The sequence below is a fragment of the Botryllus schlosseri genome, chromosome 6 (assembly GCF_051294905.1).
Source record: "Botryllus schlosseri isolate E-star chromosome 6, Bs_hap1, whole genome shotgun sequence".
In the NCBI taxonomy this organism is placed as follows: domain Eukaryota; kingdom Metazoa; phylum Chordata; class Ascidiacea; order Stolidobranchia; family Styelidae; genus Botryllus; species Botryllus schlosseri.
The window spans coordinates 16,202,052-16,215,353 of NC_137241.1; the positions used below are offsets into that span (position 1 = coordinate 16,202,052).

Below are 13,302 nucleotides of genomic sequence, written 5' to 3' on the forward strand. Positions count from 1 at the left end.
CACGTCACGCCGACTTGTTCCTTGCCCATTGGTGACAACAGGACACTTCGACCAAGGCGTATCAGACCACAAATTATACACTCATTTTCATATTTTAATTGACTGGAATCGCTGTCCGTTTTGCCTGATATATCCGGTGAGCAGCGATGATTCTCCAAGTTGAAGTAATTTAATAAAAAGTATTTAATAAATGAAACATAGTGTGAGCACAGGACACCGATTCCATACATGCGATATATACATGACAAGACATATTGTAAATAGGATATTTGACACAAATTTGTCTCTGTATCAGCAAAGCATAAATGACTTGCAGTTTTAAAGCCTCGTGAACGTGAGCATAAACTGTGTACGATTTCTTTTCTATTAATACGTCACTGAATCAGTGTTTGTCCTGATTACAATAATGGGTAATCATACTAATCCTAATCCCTGCTGCTTCTCTATAGTCTGGGGATAACTGTGTGCTTACAACAGATGGGCTCATTACCCCGTGCGCTCACACGTGTTCCAAATAGTAGAAATCAGCTTAATGTACTATTCCATATGAAAAATTTCACATACTCACTAAATTATTGACATAACTTCAATCATACAATGACGAATTCCATGTTCTCTTTTGTAGCTGAATAGTCGAACAACCTAAAAACCGTAATCATGCCGATAAGTTGCCGGTATTATAAAGACCGATTTCCAGAGGTGGAAGATGTAGTCATGGTCAATGTCCGGTCGATCGCCGAAATGGGAGCATACGTCAAATTATTAGAATACAACAATATCGAAGGAATGATACTGCTGAGCGAGTTATCTCGAAGGCGTATTCGATCGATCAACAAGCTGATCAGAGTGGGTCGTGATGAATGTGTAGTTGTTATAAGAGTGGACAAAGAGAAGGGTGAATATCGCAAAGATGTCAAATTGATATATACATATTAATTCTATGTCTGTATGTGTAGGTTAAAGTCTTGTTATAATCGATGCGCTTTATGAATTTGTATTATAATGTCTATTACGGAAATGTTGTTCGCAATCCAGTTTATAGCAGTATGACAAGAGTGATCTGATAAGAGCATTCATGATTTGGTGTGGTGATTGCTCATCAATGTCTCAAGTATGGTCATCACTTCCGTTCGACTCCCGACATTTTCGAAAACCTGAAAAAATAGGAGAAATCCTCCTAAAGGAGGACGTATGGTAACCCTACACATAACCCAACACAGCTATCACATGGCCCTTGCCACTATCTTGTGACAAACTGAGAATAATTAATGATACAAATAAAACATCACCAGGAAATATGTCTGAATTCATTTTTATTTGTGGTAAACTTGGTTACATTGGAAGCAAAGTTTAGGATATGGATTCCAACATCAGATATTGAAACTTTTTCTATAAACTATATTGATATTGTCCTAGGATACATTGATCTTTCAAAAAGAAGAGTGTCGACAGAAGAGGCGAAGAAATGCGAGAACAAATATTCCAAAGCAAAATGTGTATGTATCGTTGCGTCTAGTTATCTAATCATTTATCCGTTCGATAAGAATAAAATTATTGTGGCCAACTTGATCTTTCACAGATATACAGCATTATCCGTCACACCGCCGAGCTGCTTGATTTTGAATCCGATGAGCAGTTTGAAGATTTTTTCGACCGAACAGCTTGGACTCTCGATACGAAGTATCGAAGATCGACCGAACTGTATCCCGCCTCGTATGATGTATTTAAGAAAGCCATCGAGTGAGTGTTAGAATAGAGGGTACTGACACTGGACAGTTTTTATGCGCACTATTGCTCAGTGTTGTTCTAGCTAATTCTTGTAAGGTCGAATATGGCCAGTCGTTGCCAACTAGTAATCCTGGCCATATTTAATCTCGACTCTTTGGTCCTCCTCCCCCTCGGTGCTTCAGCCACTGATCAAAAAGAGCCCTCAGGAGAAGGTTGAGCGGGCTGGTTTGCCGACTCTTGCTTGAAAATATTGTTAAACCTGAACATCTAACAAACCAATAGATTATAACTTCACAAGAATCATGAAAACTTTTGATGCTAAGTAAGAACCTGATGCTAAGATATCTCATTTCTTGTGGCGCCCTGTCAATTACAAACAAGTGTCTACGGTCCGGAGTCATAGAGTGATCACATTGCATATTAGTGGTGTTCAAAAATTATATTTTTTCTCAAATTATACAGGCTACTTGATAAAATTGTTGGGTTACCTAATTAAAGGCTGCACACCAAGTTTGGTTCAATTCGAACCAGTAGCCGTATTGCTACAAGAGAAGAAAGTTTTTTATTTATTTAGAAACGTAAACAAAAAAGATTTCAAAATTTTCTCTTCACCCCATGGAATTGTTGGGTTGTCTATAGAAACGATGCTCACCAAATTTGGCTCAATTCCAACCAGTGGAAGCGCAGTTACGGCTGTCGAAAAATTTGGATTTGAATAAAATAGTATTTACGGTGGCTAATTCCATAGTTATTTCTTATAAGTCTGCCCACCGTAAATACTATTTATATACCAAATTTGGTGTGCAGCCTTTAATTAGGTAACATACCAATTTTATCAAGTAGCCTGTACAATTTGAGAAAGAAGTCATATTTGAACGCCCCTATTGCACATGCAAAACTATGGTGATTTGGCCCGATTTTGGTATCTCATCTCATGTTAAATATACTGTCACATAACCCCTGCACATGTCATACGTGTTACCCTACAGTACAGACTATGAACACTTCATACTTATGGTCTAGATCGGTTATCAAGCACAAAATACCTTCATCACCTCCCTTAAGAATAGAGGTAATCACTTCAGTTACCTTTTCATTACACTTTTCTTAGTATGTAAGTAGGTTGTATCCACTTACCCAAGTAGTTTGCATGTATACTACTTTTACTTCAACAGTTTTTTTTCTCCTGGGGGGCGATATCGCCCACTTTGTGAACCACTGGTCTAGATTTTCAATTACTCTATCAATTTTAACATATATTCATGGTTTGTTTCGAACGGTATGTCCAAGAAGAGCAAGAGTTTAACAAGTGCATCAAAATGATGCCGGTTGTCATTACTTCAACAGCGACCCGTCCGTATTAGATGAACTGCAAATTAGCGATCAAGAGAGATCTGTCCTTATGAAAAATATCAGGCGGCGTTTGACACCTCAAGCCATGAAGATACGTTCAGGTATTTTGGGTTTCATCCGCCGTTAATTTAATGCAAGAAGTGGTTTCAAATGCACATCGTAATGTGCCACAGATATCGAAGTGTCGTGCTACACTTACGAAGGCGTCGATGCGGTTAAGAACGCTCTTCTCAAAGGAATAGACTGCTCGACCGAGGAACATACAATAAGGGTAACTCGATTTGGATCAGTTTGTGACTTGAGAACGGTTTTCGCATTCCCTTACTTTTGTAGATCAATTTGATCGCACCACCACTTTACGTTCTCACCACGCAATCACTGGATCGTCAACTTGGATTGAGCACAATGAAGAATTGTCTTGATGTAATAGAGAAGGCGATAACGGCTTCGAGCGGGAATTTCAAAGTCAAGAAAGAGGTGTCGTCATTATACTTGAACTTATACTTCTCTAGGTTACCTGCATAGAATTGTTGGGAAGGAAGAATGGATTTTAGTCAGAGTTATACCACTACTAACCTAGTTAGTTGATGATGGTAAACTAACCCGGTGGTTCTCAAGCCCCTGTCCGTGGAACGTTTCTTGCTGGTCCAACAAATATATTTCACATCTCAATTGAAAATTCAAGAGGTTGGACGCTTGTCTATGATTTGGAGAAAGGGAACAGCACATTTTTAATTGATTTAGAAATTTGAACTACGGAATGCTTCCATGTTAATAGTGTTCAAGGTCTACATTGAACTAGTAGCGTGTGTCACACGGCTGCAAGTGGTGCAAGGAACTATTTCAAAAGTATCCCACAATTCGTTTATGATCGGTGCAAGCTAAGCACACTTTTTGAACGACATTCATCAAATTTCGACAGTATAATACTGGCTAGCAGACGGCAGAGTTTCATTTCCTTGAAAGAAAACAAAGATTAAAATCAGTTTTTAAAGAACTTCGCCTTGCAGAAACCTCAATATAGAACCACGTATGTGTCCAAAAGGCAGCGATAAATGAAGTATTTTAAGATATTTTGATTTGAAGGTTGACCAGTCCAAATTTGTTTCAAAGTTTTACCGGTCTGCGATCTGAAAACGTTTGAGAACCACCGATCTAACTACTGTTTTTTAAAGAGCTTCTTGGAGGTATAGAACTTCAATATACAATTGAATAATATATTCAATTGTTTGTTTTTTAGTAGTTCTAATTGTGAAGTTTTGAAATCTAGTAATTTGAACAAGCCGGACTTTAGCACATGAAAAGTTCAAAATATTTGGTCCACGGATTTGATCGAATCAGCCAACACCCGATATGCTGTCTGTCCTGAGCTCTCGATTGCAACAAAGAATCATTTCATTATTATCCCTCGGTTTGATTGGAAGGTGCTGGAAAATCAGTCGGCCTATGCCGCGGTAACCAACTTGTTCCTGATGCTTTGGTATAATGAATGAGCAAATAGCATCCATACTCGTCGCTCAGTGTTAAAAAGATGTTTTGACTGGGCAGGCATGTTTGTATAATGTTTAGAAGTATCAGTGTAGTCATTGGTATTGAATCGTATCATTTATTTTTTAGCCCAAAGTTGTGACGGACGTTGACGATATCGAGCTGCAGAAGAAACTGGAACAGTTGGCGATTATGAACGAGGAAGTCGACGGCGACGACGATAACTCCGATGAGTACGACGATTAGAGGCGTGCGGGGGCAGGACTTTTCAGTTATGGCGACGTCCAACTGCCGGCTGCGTTTTTGACAAGTGGACGGGTGTATGGGGAGATATTTTAGCGTTTCCTTCTATTTTTCCGGGATGATGTTATTTGCATGTGAGATCAAGGATAGTGAACAGAGAAATTTAATGCTGTTTCGCCTGTTTTCGGATTTGTGGCGGAATATATCCGTTTTTAAAATAGCTGCTGTGCGTGTTGCGTTTACAATCTACAAAGCTCTGGACGCTGACTTTCCCACCTCGTTGAGATCATTTTCGTTTAAGTGTATCCAATATCGGCAGCGAAATGCTTGACAGTATACAGAACCACTTGCAATGGATAATAATAAAGGTTGGCTTGGGCACGTGAAGCTGTTGGCGCCAAAAATAGTCTGTTGTGAGGATTTTCGGTTGGTTTGATCAAATGAGGCGGGAAATAGTCCAGGCGATGACTGATCTGGTTAGCTCGAATCCAGAGACAGACGGGCTCAGGAGCCCCTGGGTTGAGAACCACAGGCTTACCGCATGAATAGGCGTATTCGCGGCGTGGTGCTGAGCTCGGGTGTGCCGCGCACACATAGGATTTTTGTTTGGGTATGCGCAGGATCGTAACTGCCGCACCCCAAGCCCCCAATTGAGGACTTCCAAAATTTGGCCAATTTTTTCGCGTTAATTAGTGATGCCAAGTATCTTGATTATTGGGTACCATTCCTAAAGAATAAATGCGCGAGATTTATAGAAATGGTCATTTAGGCGTCGGCCATTACAGAGCCACGACGCATCGAGACATGAAGTTTTAGTCCATGTAACATGCGACTCCGATAAGCTATGTAATATATATATATATTTACCTATTAGGCTACTTTGGGAGACAATCGTACTTATTTTTGTAGCAGTTGGGGTACGAAAAAAATTGGGAGACAATTTTGTGTCCCCCTAATTCTTGGCGACATTTTTCCCTCAGTTGTTATCGTCTGTTAGGCAAATCCGTTCGGGACCACGGTTATTGGTCCCTCATTTGTCCCGTACAAAAGAAATCAAGCCATGAAGTAGCAGAAATTTCGAGTTACAATGGCGACATTTTGACCCCTGTATAAACCCCGTATTTTGAAAAGTGGCATCAAGTCGACAACCAATAGGGGGGATTTTCTTCTACTTTTCGCGTGTATAAAATGACACCGCTTTGCATACATGATAGTTTTTGTTTAAGATTCACTCAGTTGAGACCATTCCGGTATATATAGGGATTTTAAGCCTTTATACACCGTGTTAAAAAATGACGACATAAAAAATGCTGACCTTAATATAACTCCATCAAATATATGTATTGGTCATAGCATAATAAATATTCTGTGGTATGTCCCGCACCCGATATATCGAGCTGATAGGTCGTTGATTTGCTTGTGTAAAGACCGCTCTGTCAGTTGCGAGCGTAAGGCACATACTTTGTGTCAGTGATTCTCAACCTTTCTGTCTTTGCGGACCCCTTTTGGACCGTCACGAGCCTCCGCGGACCCCCGACTTTTATTTCTAATTTAGCTCAAATTATTGTTTCCGCTCAAGCCAGACAATATACAATGCGGTATAAAAGATGCATTGCGACATATTGAACAGAGAGGATAATGCTGAAACTACCAAGCACGGTCTTCAATCTAGCATCCATCTCGGCCTAGTCGCCAAGGTGATTGGCTTCTATTTTGATCTCTTCAGCTTTGTTTCAGTTGCCTGCCCTTGCAATTCACTGTTCGCTTTCCTGGCATTCGCAAATCCATGTCTTTGTCGAAGGATTAGCCCAGATAAACCGAGGAGGGTTTGTTGCTCTAATTGTGCAAATAAGAAAGGATTCCCTTGTAAATGCTCAAGAGAGAGAGAGAGAGAGAGAGAGAGAGAGAAAGCGAACAAACTTATTTTTATCTTAACCATCGGATACCGTGGACGCCAGTTTTCCAATCTTAGGTCTGACCCGCCCGGGATTGAACCCATGATTTACAGATCACAAAGACGCGCGCATCACTTCTACGCTACCTCCCCCCATTCCTGCCATCAGTTCGACCACACCCAGATATTCCTACCCCACTTGGGAGGGGGGCGAGTTCGAAGGGTGCCGAAAATTATTTCGTGGAAGAACATTAATTATGCGCTCTATATTTGAAAGTTTTTGCAACTTTTTAATTTTTCTCGCGCTGGGCGCGATTTCATGTAGATAAATGTTTTGATTATCAGGCACCCTTCCTCCACGATAAATACACATCATTTATAGAAGTAGGCATTTAAGCGTTGGCCATTAACATGCCACGATGTACGAAGACAAATGAAGTTTGGGAAAACATGGGTCTCAAAAAAGTGTGCCAAAAAGATCGTCAGCGAGAAAGCATTAGCCGAAAAGGATTGCCTTTATGATGACCGTAAACTTCGATATAAAAATGTCTTTGTCCGGGTGCCTAAATTGCTGGCGCCGAATATTCATGTTGTGGCAATCTGGACCTCACAGGACAAATGACATCCCATCCCAAATTATTATTTGACAGTGAAGAAACACAAATTTTGAATCGTGTGCTTCTTTTAGTTTAGTAGCCTACGTATAGGCGCGTTCAATATCTTTTGATTACATAGCGCACAGGAAGTCAAGAAATAACAACATGTAGCTAAGTAATTGCACCAACGGGCCCGCCCGAATATGTTCAATTATTGATTACGTGCCCTGAATATTCCTAGGAAATACCTCACTCAGCTCTACAGGTAAATCTGATTACGTGGACTGAGAGGATACAAAATATATAGCAATATATACGCAATTATCAATACTATTGACCGAATCAATCATTAATTGTACAAAATTTTACGTGGTCGCATCTGAGTGGAAATTGCATAGGTCAAAAGTGCTACATTCGGTCAAAGTGGCGATCACCGGATAGATATAGGATTCCTAATTGTATCAATGTGAGGCGTGATGCTATGTAACAGTCACTGGATTTATGGCTTTTCCCTATACAACAGTGGTTCCCAACCTGTGGTACGCGTACCACTAGTGGTACGCGAAGGTCTTCCAGGTGGTACGCGAGTAGATTCTGTTTTTTTTTCGACCGAAGGGAGTTATTCGTTAAGGTGGGGTTGAACACAAAGATTATTCTCCAATAAACTTCAGGCTTAGCGTGGCCTCCTCGTAATCGACTTTAGCTTCTCACGCTATTCTCCAGCTGCTAATTTTCCCTTCTACGTGGGAGTGCCAGCAAGGATTTTCATCTCTGACGACTATCAAGTCGAAGAAACCCATGCCCAATTGCCCATGCATGACTTTCGATGCGCTGTGAGCAAACATATGCCACGCATCGACCAGCTAGTGCAGTGGTTCTCAAACTGGGGGCGTGTTTTCGCGCTTCGTGCGATTTACCTCCAATTCATTGTTTTTGCTCTGTGTATAGTCCTAACTGCATATTTAAGAATTCACTTATCAACTATCATAACCACCCACGCCATAAAATTATTCGTTGGGATTGCTACTATACTGGTTGCATTTTGTGATATGACGATAAGGGGGGCGCGAAATTTTTCACTATCATAAACAGGGGCGTGTCTAAAAAAGTTTGAGAACCGCTGAGCTAGTGGAAAATAAGCAAATGCAGCCATCGCATTAAACAATTGACGTTTGTTGTTTGCTGTTATTTCATTATAATTATGTTGTTCTTCTTGTGACTGGTGGTGAAAAAACAATTTCAGGCATCCCATTAACCCTGGCTAATAATGCCTAGTTTAATAGTATTTACTATTACTCTTCGCATACGTCAAATACGTCATTATGACGTCATAAACGATGGAAACATTTTTGACCTCCTTCAGCGCGCGTAACTTATATAGGTGGTACGGGAGCACTGCATAAAACCTCGAAAAGGTACGTGGGTGAAAAAAGGTTGGGAATCACTGCTATACAAGAATAATATATTGCTCAGAACGCAGTAGTCAACGCAGATGAATATAAAATGTGATCTAATATAGCCGCGGGTGTAATCATCCCCTCTCCGCATCCACACCAATTTCGTTGCTAGGGAGAGAAGAACAGCACCGACTAGCATCGCCATAGAAACTGCTTCTCCGTCTGCGGGTCTGCGAAGTAACACGTGCTAATAATAACAATATATCTCGTCGTAATTCTCGAATTATGCGCAAGGTCCAACGGACCATGTGACCTCAATCAGCTTTCCATACCTTCGTAAGTTTGTAGCAATTCCATAAATAATTGTAATCACCCTATCATCGTCACCAGAAACGCATATCTGATTTGAAAACGCGTGATATCAATCTAACGTACGTTTAACAATAAATCCAACTGAAGTAGCTCATGTCATCTGCTCATACCATGCAGCTGTGTTAATCGAAAAATCGAGCTCGTTTATTCGTCATCACAAACAAGGATAAAATGACTCTGCGAAGCTAACATAAACAAATGATGATGATCAGGCTGAAATGTGGCGATATAGGATTGGAAAGCAGCCAAGTGCAAATAGTAAATTAGTTGACTTGTTTGGCATTTCATAACGTCACAATGCTGCGACAGCGGAATGTCAAATCAAACAGCTTTCAAACATATTGTGGTATCAGCAAGAAATACCCAGAGTGTCGGATTCGCATAAAGCGCCGGTTGTCCGCTCAGTATAGGCTTACAACCCACAATCCTACATTACATGCGTTGCATTAAGACTTTCCATGGGTACAGATATTTTAGTTTTCTTATATTAAAACACGGTAAAAAGCAGTCAGATTCGGATATCAATTACGGCCCCCGTCCGTTCAACCCAAGGCAATGGCCACATTACATATATTGACTGACTGACGTTGAAGTGATCAGAGCGTATAACGTCATCATCGTTGCTCATTATGGCAGACTAGGGAGTGATATTGACATTTGCGTCTGGTTATAATGAAGCCTCCGCAGGCACTTATCGGTCACGCATTGAACAGAATTGCTTGACGGCAAATTCATTGGAGTGTCTTCCCAGCTATCTTGACGTCTCGATTGTTTGCAGTGGCTGAAAAACAAGGCAGCGATGTAATGCCAAATTGTTAACTACATGCACAGTACACACGTTTGGAGATGATACACAACCTCAGTAAATTGCAAAACAAAAATGCAACATGATAGGTTGCTTCATCAAGATTGAGCTTTATCATAGGCCACACACTGGATTTTAAAAAGAATCAATAAAACGAAAAGGCAGATGTTATTGTAACTATATGCTCTCTCACACAGCGTTTAAATACGATTTATCAATATTTAGAAAGTATCTAGTTGAATTATTTGAAATTAATCTGGAAACAATATAAAGTTAACGTTACGCGATCTAAATATTCTCAGATATATTGAGCGGGCAGTCAACATTTTACTAATTGAGTTATGTGAACACGTTATCAAAGAGGATTCTAAATCCGTTGCTACTCACATAGACGTTTAAAAATGTATCAGAAAGCGCGTTACGCAGTGAAAATCTACCACGACATGAATTGAATTAGTGAGAGATCATAGGACGCAGTATCCGTTTGGCAACTGTCCTACCCAGTTGGCTTATTAACCCTTCCGCGTGAAATATAACTCTTCCAACAGAAGAGAAATGTGTTCTATATTCAATACTCACTTTTTGTCATGGAAATGGAGTCGGCGTGGCGATCCAAATTTACACGCTATTGTACGCAGAATTCAGCAGCTATGTAGAATACTCTTCAATACGCAGAACGAATCGTTCGATGAAAACACTGATTGAGAAGTAACTCCATCACGCATGTTTGCATCTTAAACTTTTCTTATAAGTAGGGCGAATTTTTTTTGACATGTCAAAAAAAGTCAAAATTAGGTCAAAATTGTAGCGTTACGTCAAAATTTGTCAAAATTGTTTACAAAGTCAAACATTTTTTGACCTCTGCATTTCGTTTGTATCGTAGATTTTGCGCTGTCGGTGAACTTATCATTTGATATTTTACAGCTTGTAGCCTACTTTATAGGCCTACAGTTGTAAACGGCCCATCGTCTGCTCATTGTGAATCATAAACGGTCAAATGAAACAAATAGTGACATGGTTTGATGGTCAACGTACCGCAATATCCTAACTGAAGCAAGACTGCTTGGACATTGATGTCCTTATATCAAGAAGCGCAAGCTGAAAAATTGTGACATAGACAACATTGTCAGAATGAAGCAACACGGTTTGTCACCAGCAGTGTGCACACAACTTCAGTATTGTCAGCCAACAACTGCTGCTGTTGAACGTTCTTTCTCCATTCTTGACCAACTACTTCGTAAGGACAGACACTTTCTACCCGAGAATGTAGGAAAGTATCTTTCGTTGTACTACAACAAATTTGAATTATTTCCATCATACTACGTAATGTTACTACTGGAATTCTTCATTGGGCCAGATTTCGTTAAAATACTAGTTTTTTTGTGTAAAAATTTGTCAGTTTTTGAGCCAAAAACGTGTTTTCAGGCCAATCTACTTTGTAAGGACAGACAGTTCTAACCAGAAATGAAAATATATAGTACAATTTTAACATTATGTGCGAAAACACCTAATTGCATACGTGAGGTCAAAATTTGGTCAAATTTCATTTTTTTTTAGGTAAAAAAAGTCAAAATTTAGATTTTTTAGGTCAAAATCTTCCGTTTTTTAGGTAAAAAAAAAACGTCCTACTTATAAGATTCGTGTTTATAGAATTCATGCTAATATACTTGTCATGAAACTTAAGGGCCATGAGCTGCTAATACATAGTACATCTTCCAAAGTAACGTCCATATACAATAACCTGCTAATACGCTGAAACTAATCTTTCAATCACTCGGCGACAGTGGGCATGAGACCTTACCAGTTGATGACACGCAATTAGTCGCGAGTACGTATACAATACTAAAGTCATCCCCCTAATTCAACATTGTGAATGGCGCCTATATCTGTAAGAAAGGCGGCATGTTAAATTGTTTGTGATAAAAGTAGGATATTCCTAAGCTACTGATCGATATATAGATTCTGCGAATTCGGTATAGCCTTTAGGAGACAAAAACCGACTTTTCGAACGCCAATACCGGGCCACCCCCAGGTCCCACGCCGTCGAATCGGATATCGTTGCGTTCAGTTCGACGAGACGAAAACGGCGATAACGCAGCCGAACCCCTAAGACCAGCGGTTGTCGATCGGTATTTAAATCTCTGTTCTGATACCGACCGATCAAAAAACCATACACGTAACCCGTATTGACGTACCATCACGAAGTTTTGGTGGAAAAATTTTTTCTACGCGTCCCAGCCCCATTCCCCGGGCATCGTTGGATCGTATTACGAGTCCGCCGGTCGGCTACGATATTCGGTTGGCGAGGAATCGGCGATTAAAAAACTGTGAAAAATGCGCTATACACTGTTTTTTGAAGGCCGATCCCGAGTCGGCTGAAAGTCCGATACGATCGTATCGGGTATCGATCTACGCGGGGCTCGAAGACGAACGCAGCGGTACCTCGTATGGCCCAGTGGGGTGAACGACCGAGACGGAACCTCGGATAGCCCGCCTGTGAAAAACGCGAAATTCTCTGATGATCCACCGATCAAGGATAATACGAGGATTATAATCGAAAAACTCACATAACTCCGCATCTACTGGTCGGAATTGAGTCAAATTTGTTTTGCATCGTCTTTGAAGACAGCTAAACGATTTCATGGCGTTGGCAGAAAAATTTGAAATTTCTTTTTAATAAATTAAAAATTTTAATTCGATCTGCGGAGTCCTATACTTGTTTGAATTGAACCAAATTTGGTGTGCAGTGTTTTTTAGGGTAACCTGACAATTTAATAAGTCAATGGCTGGAATCCGGATTTTTTAATTTTTGAACAGCCCTATAGTGTACGTACGAACATTTATGATCACTGTGCGGGATTTGAAGCACAGGCGCGCAGACATAGGCGGAGCCTGGATCCTATTCAATCATATTACGTCGCATGCAATACCTCGTTTACAATGATGATGACCCCATCAAGCGCCAAGGTAATCAAGGAGGTTCGCAATTCGAAATGAAGATAGTGCTTAAAACGCCCCTATAAGTTGTTATCCGTGATTAGTAATCATGCAGACTATCGAAGCAACCTCGTTTACGACGTCGATTTCGACACGTTGGCGCTGAGAAACACCATCTTCTATCTCGACCAGAGGAGCGAATTCACGTTCTCATCCCTTAATTAAATTGTATTTGCGCCCATATTCGTTTACAAAATAATTCTCGTAGTTCCGTGATAGTCTCTTTAATTGGAGGCTTGGAGCGCGAAATAGGACATTGTGTTAGTGCATGCCTCCGAATTGAAAGTCATTCCCGCGCAAAGTGCGCATAATCATCACTTTAACAAAGCTTTGCCAAGTCAATTTTTATCGGAAAATGCAACAATGCAGCTCAAACCTCGTTATAATGAGCAAACAATTGTCGCGATGTCAGACTAGGAAGTTCCAAGT

At 40.3% G+C, this 13,302-nt stretch overlaps 2 protein-coding genes across 3 annotated transcripts in view; one reads left to right on the forward strand and one right to left on the reverse strand.

The window, feature by feature from the left end:
- Window positions 1-13,302, reverse strand: part of LOC145441178 (uncharacterized) — a 149,709-nt gene that overhangs the window by 24,135 nt on the left and 112,272 nt on the right. The window lies entirely within an intron of this gene.
- LOC145441174 (eukaryotic translation initiation factor 2 subunit 1-like) lies at window positions 606-5,199 on the forward strand. Its single transcript, XM_080318982.1, has 7 exons — window positions 606-895; window positions 1,417-1,496; window positions 1,580-1,740; window positions 3,076-3,182; window positions 3,255-3,352; window positions 3,415-3,558; window positions 4,699-5,199. The coding sequence occupies exons 1-7, from the start codon at window positions 658-660 to the stop codon at window positions 4,813-4,815; spliced, it is 945 nt and encodes a 314-aa protein (XP_080175108.1). The 5' UTR covers window positions 606-657; the 3' UTR covers window positions 4,816-5,199.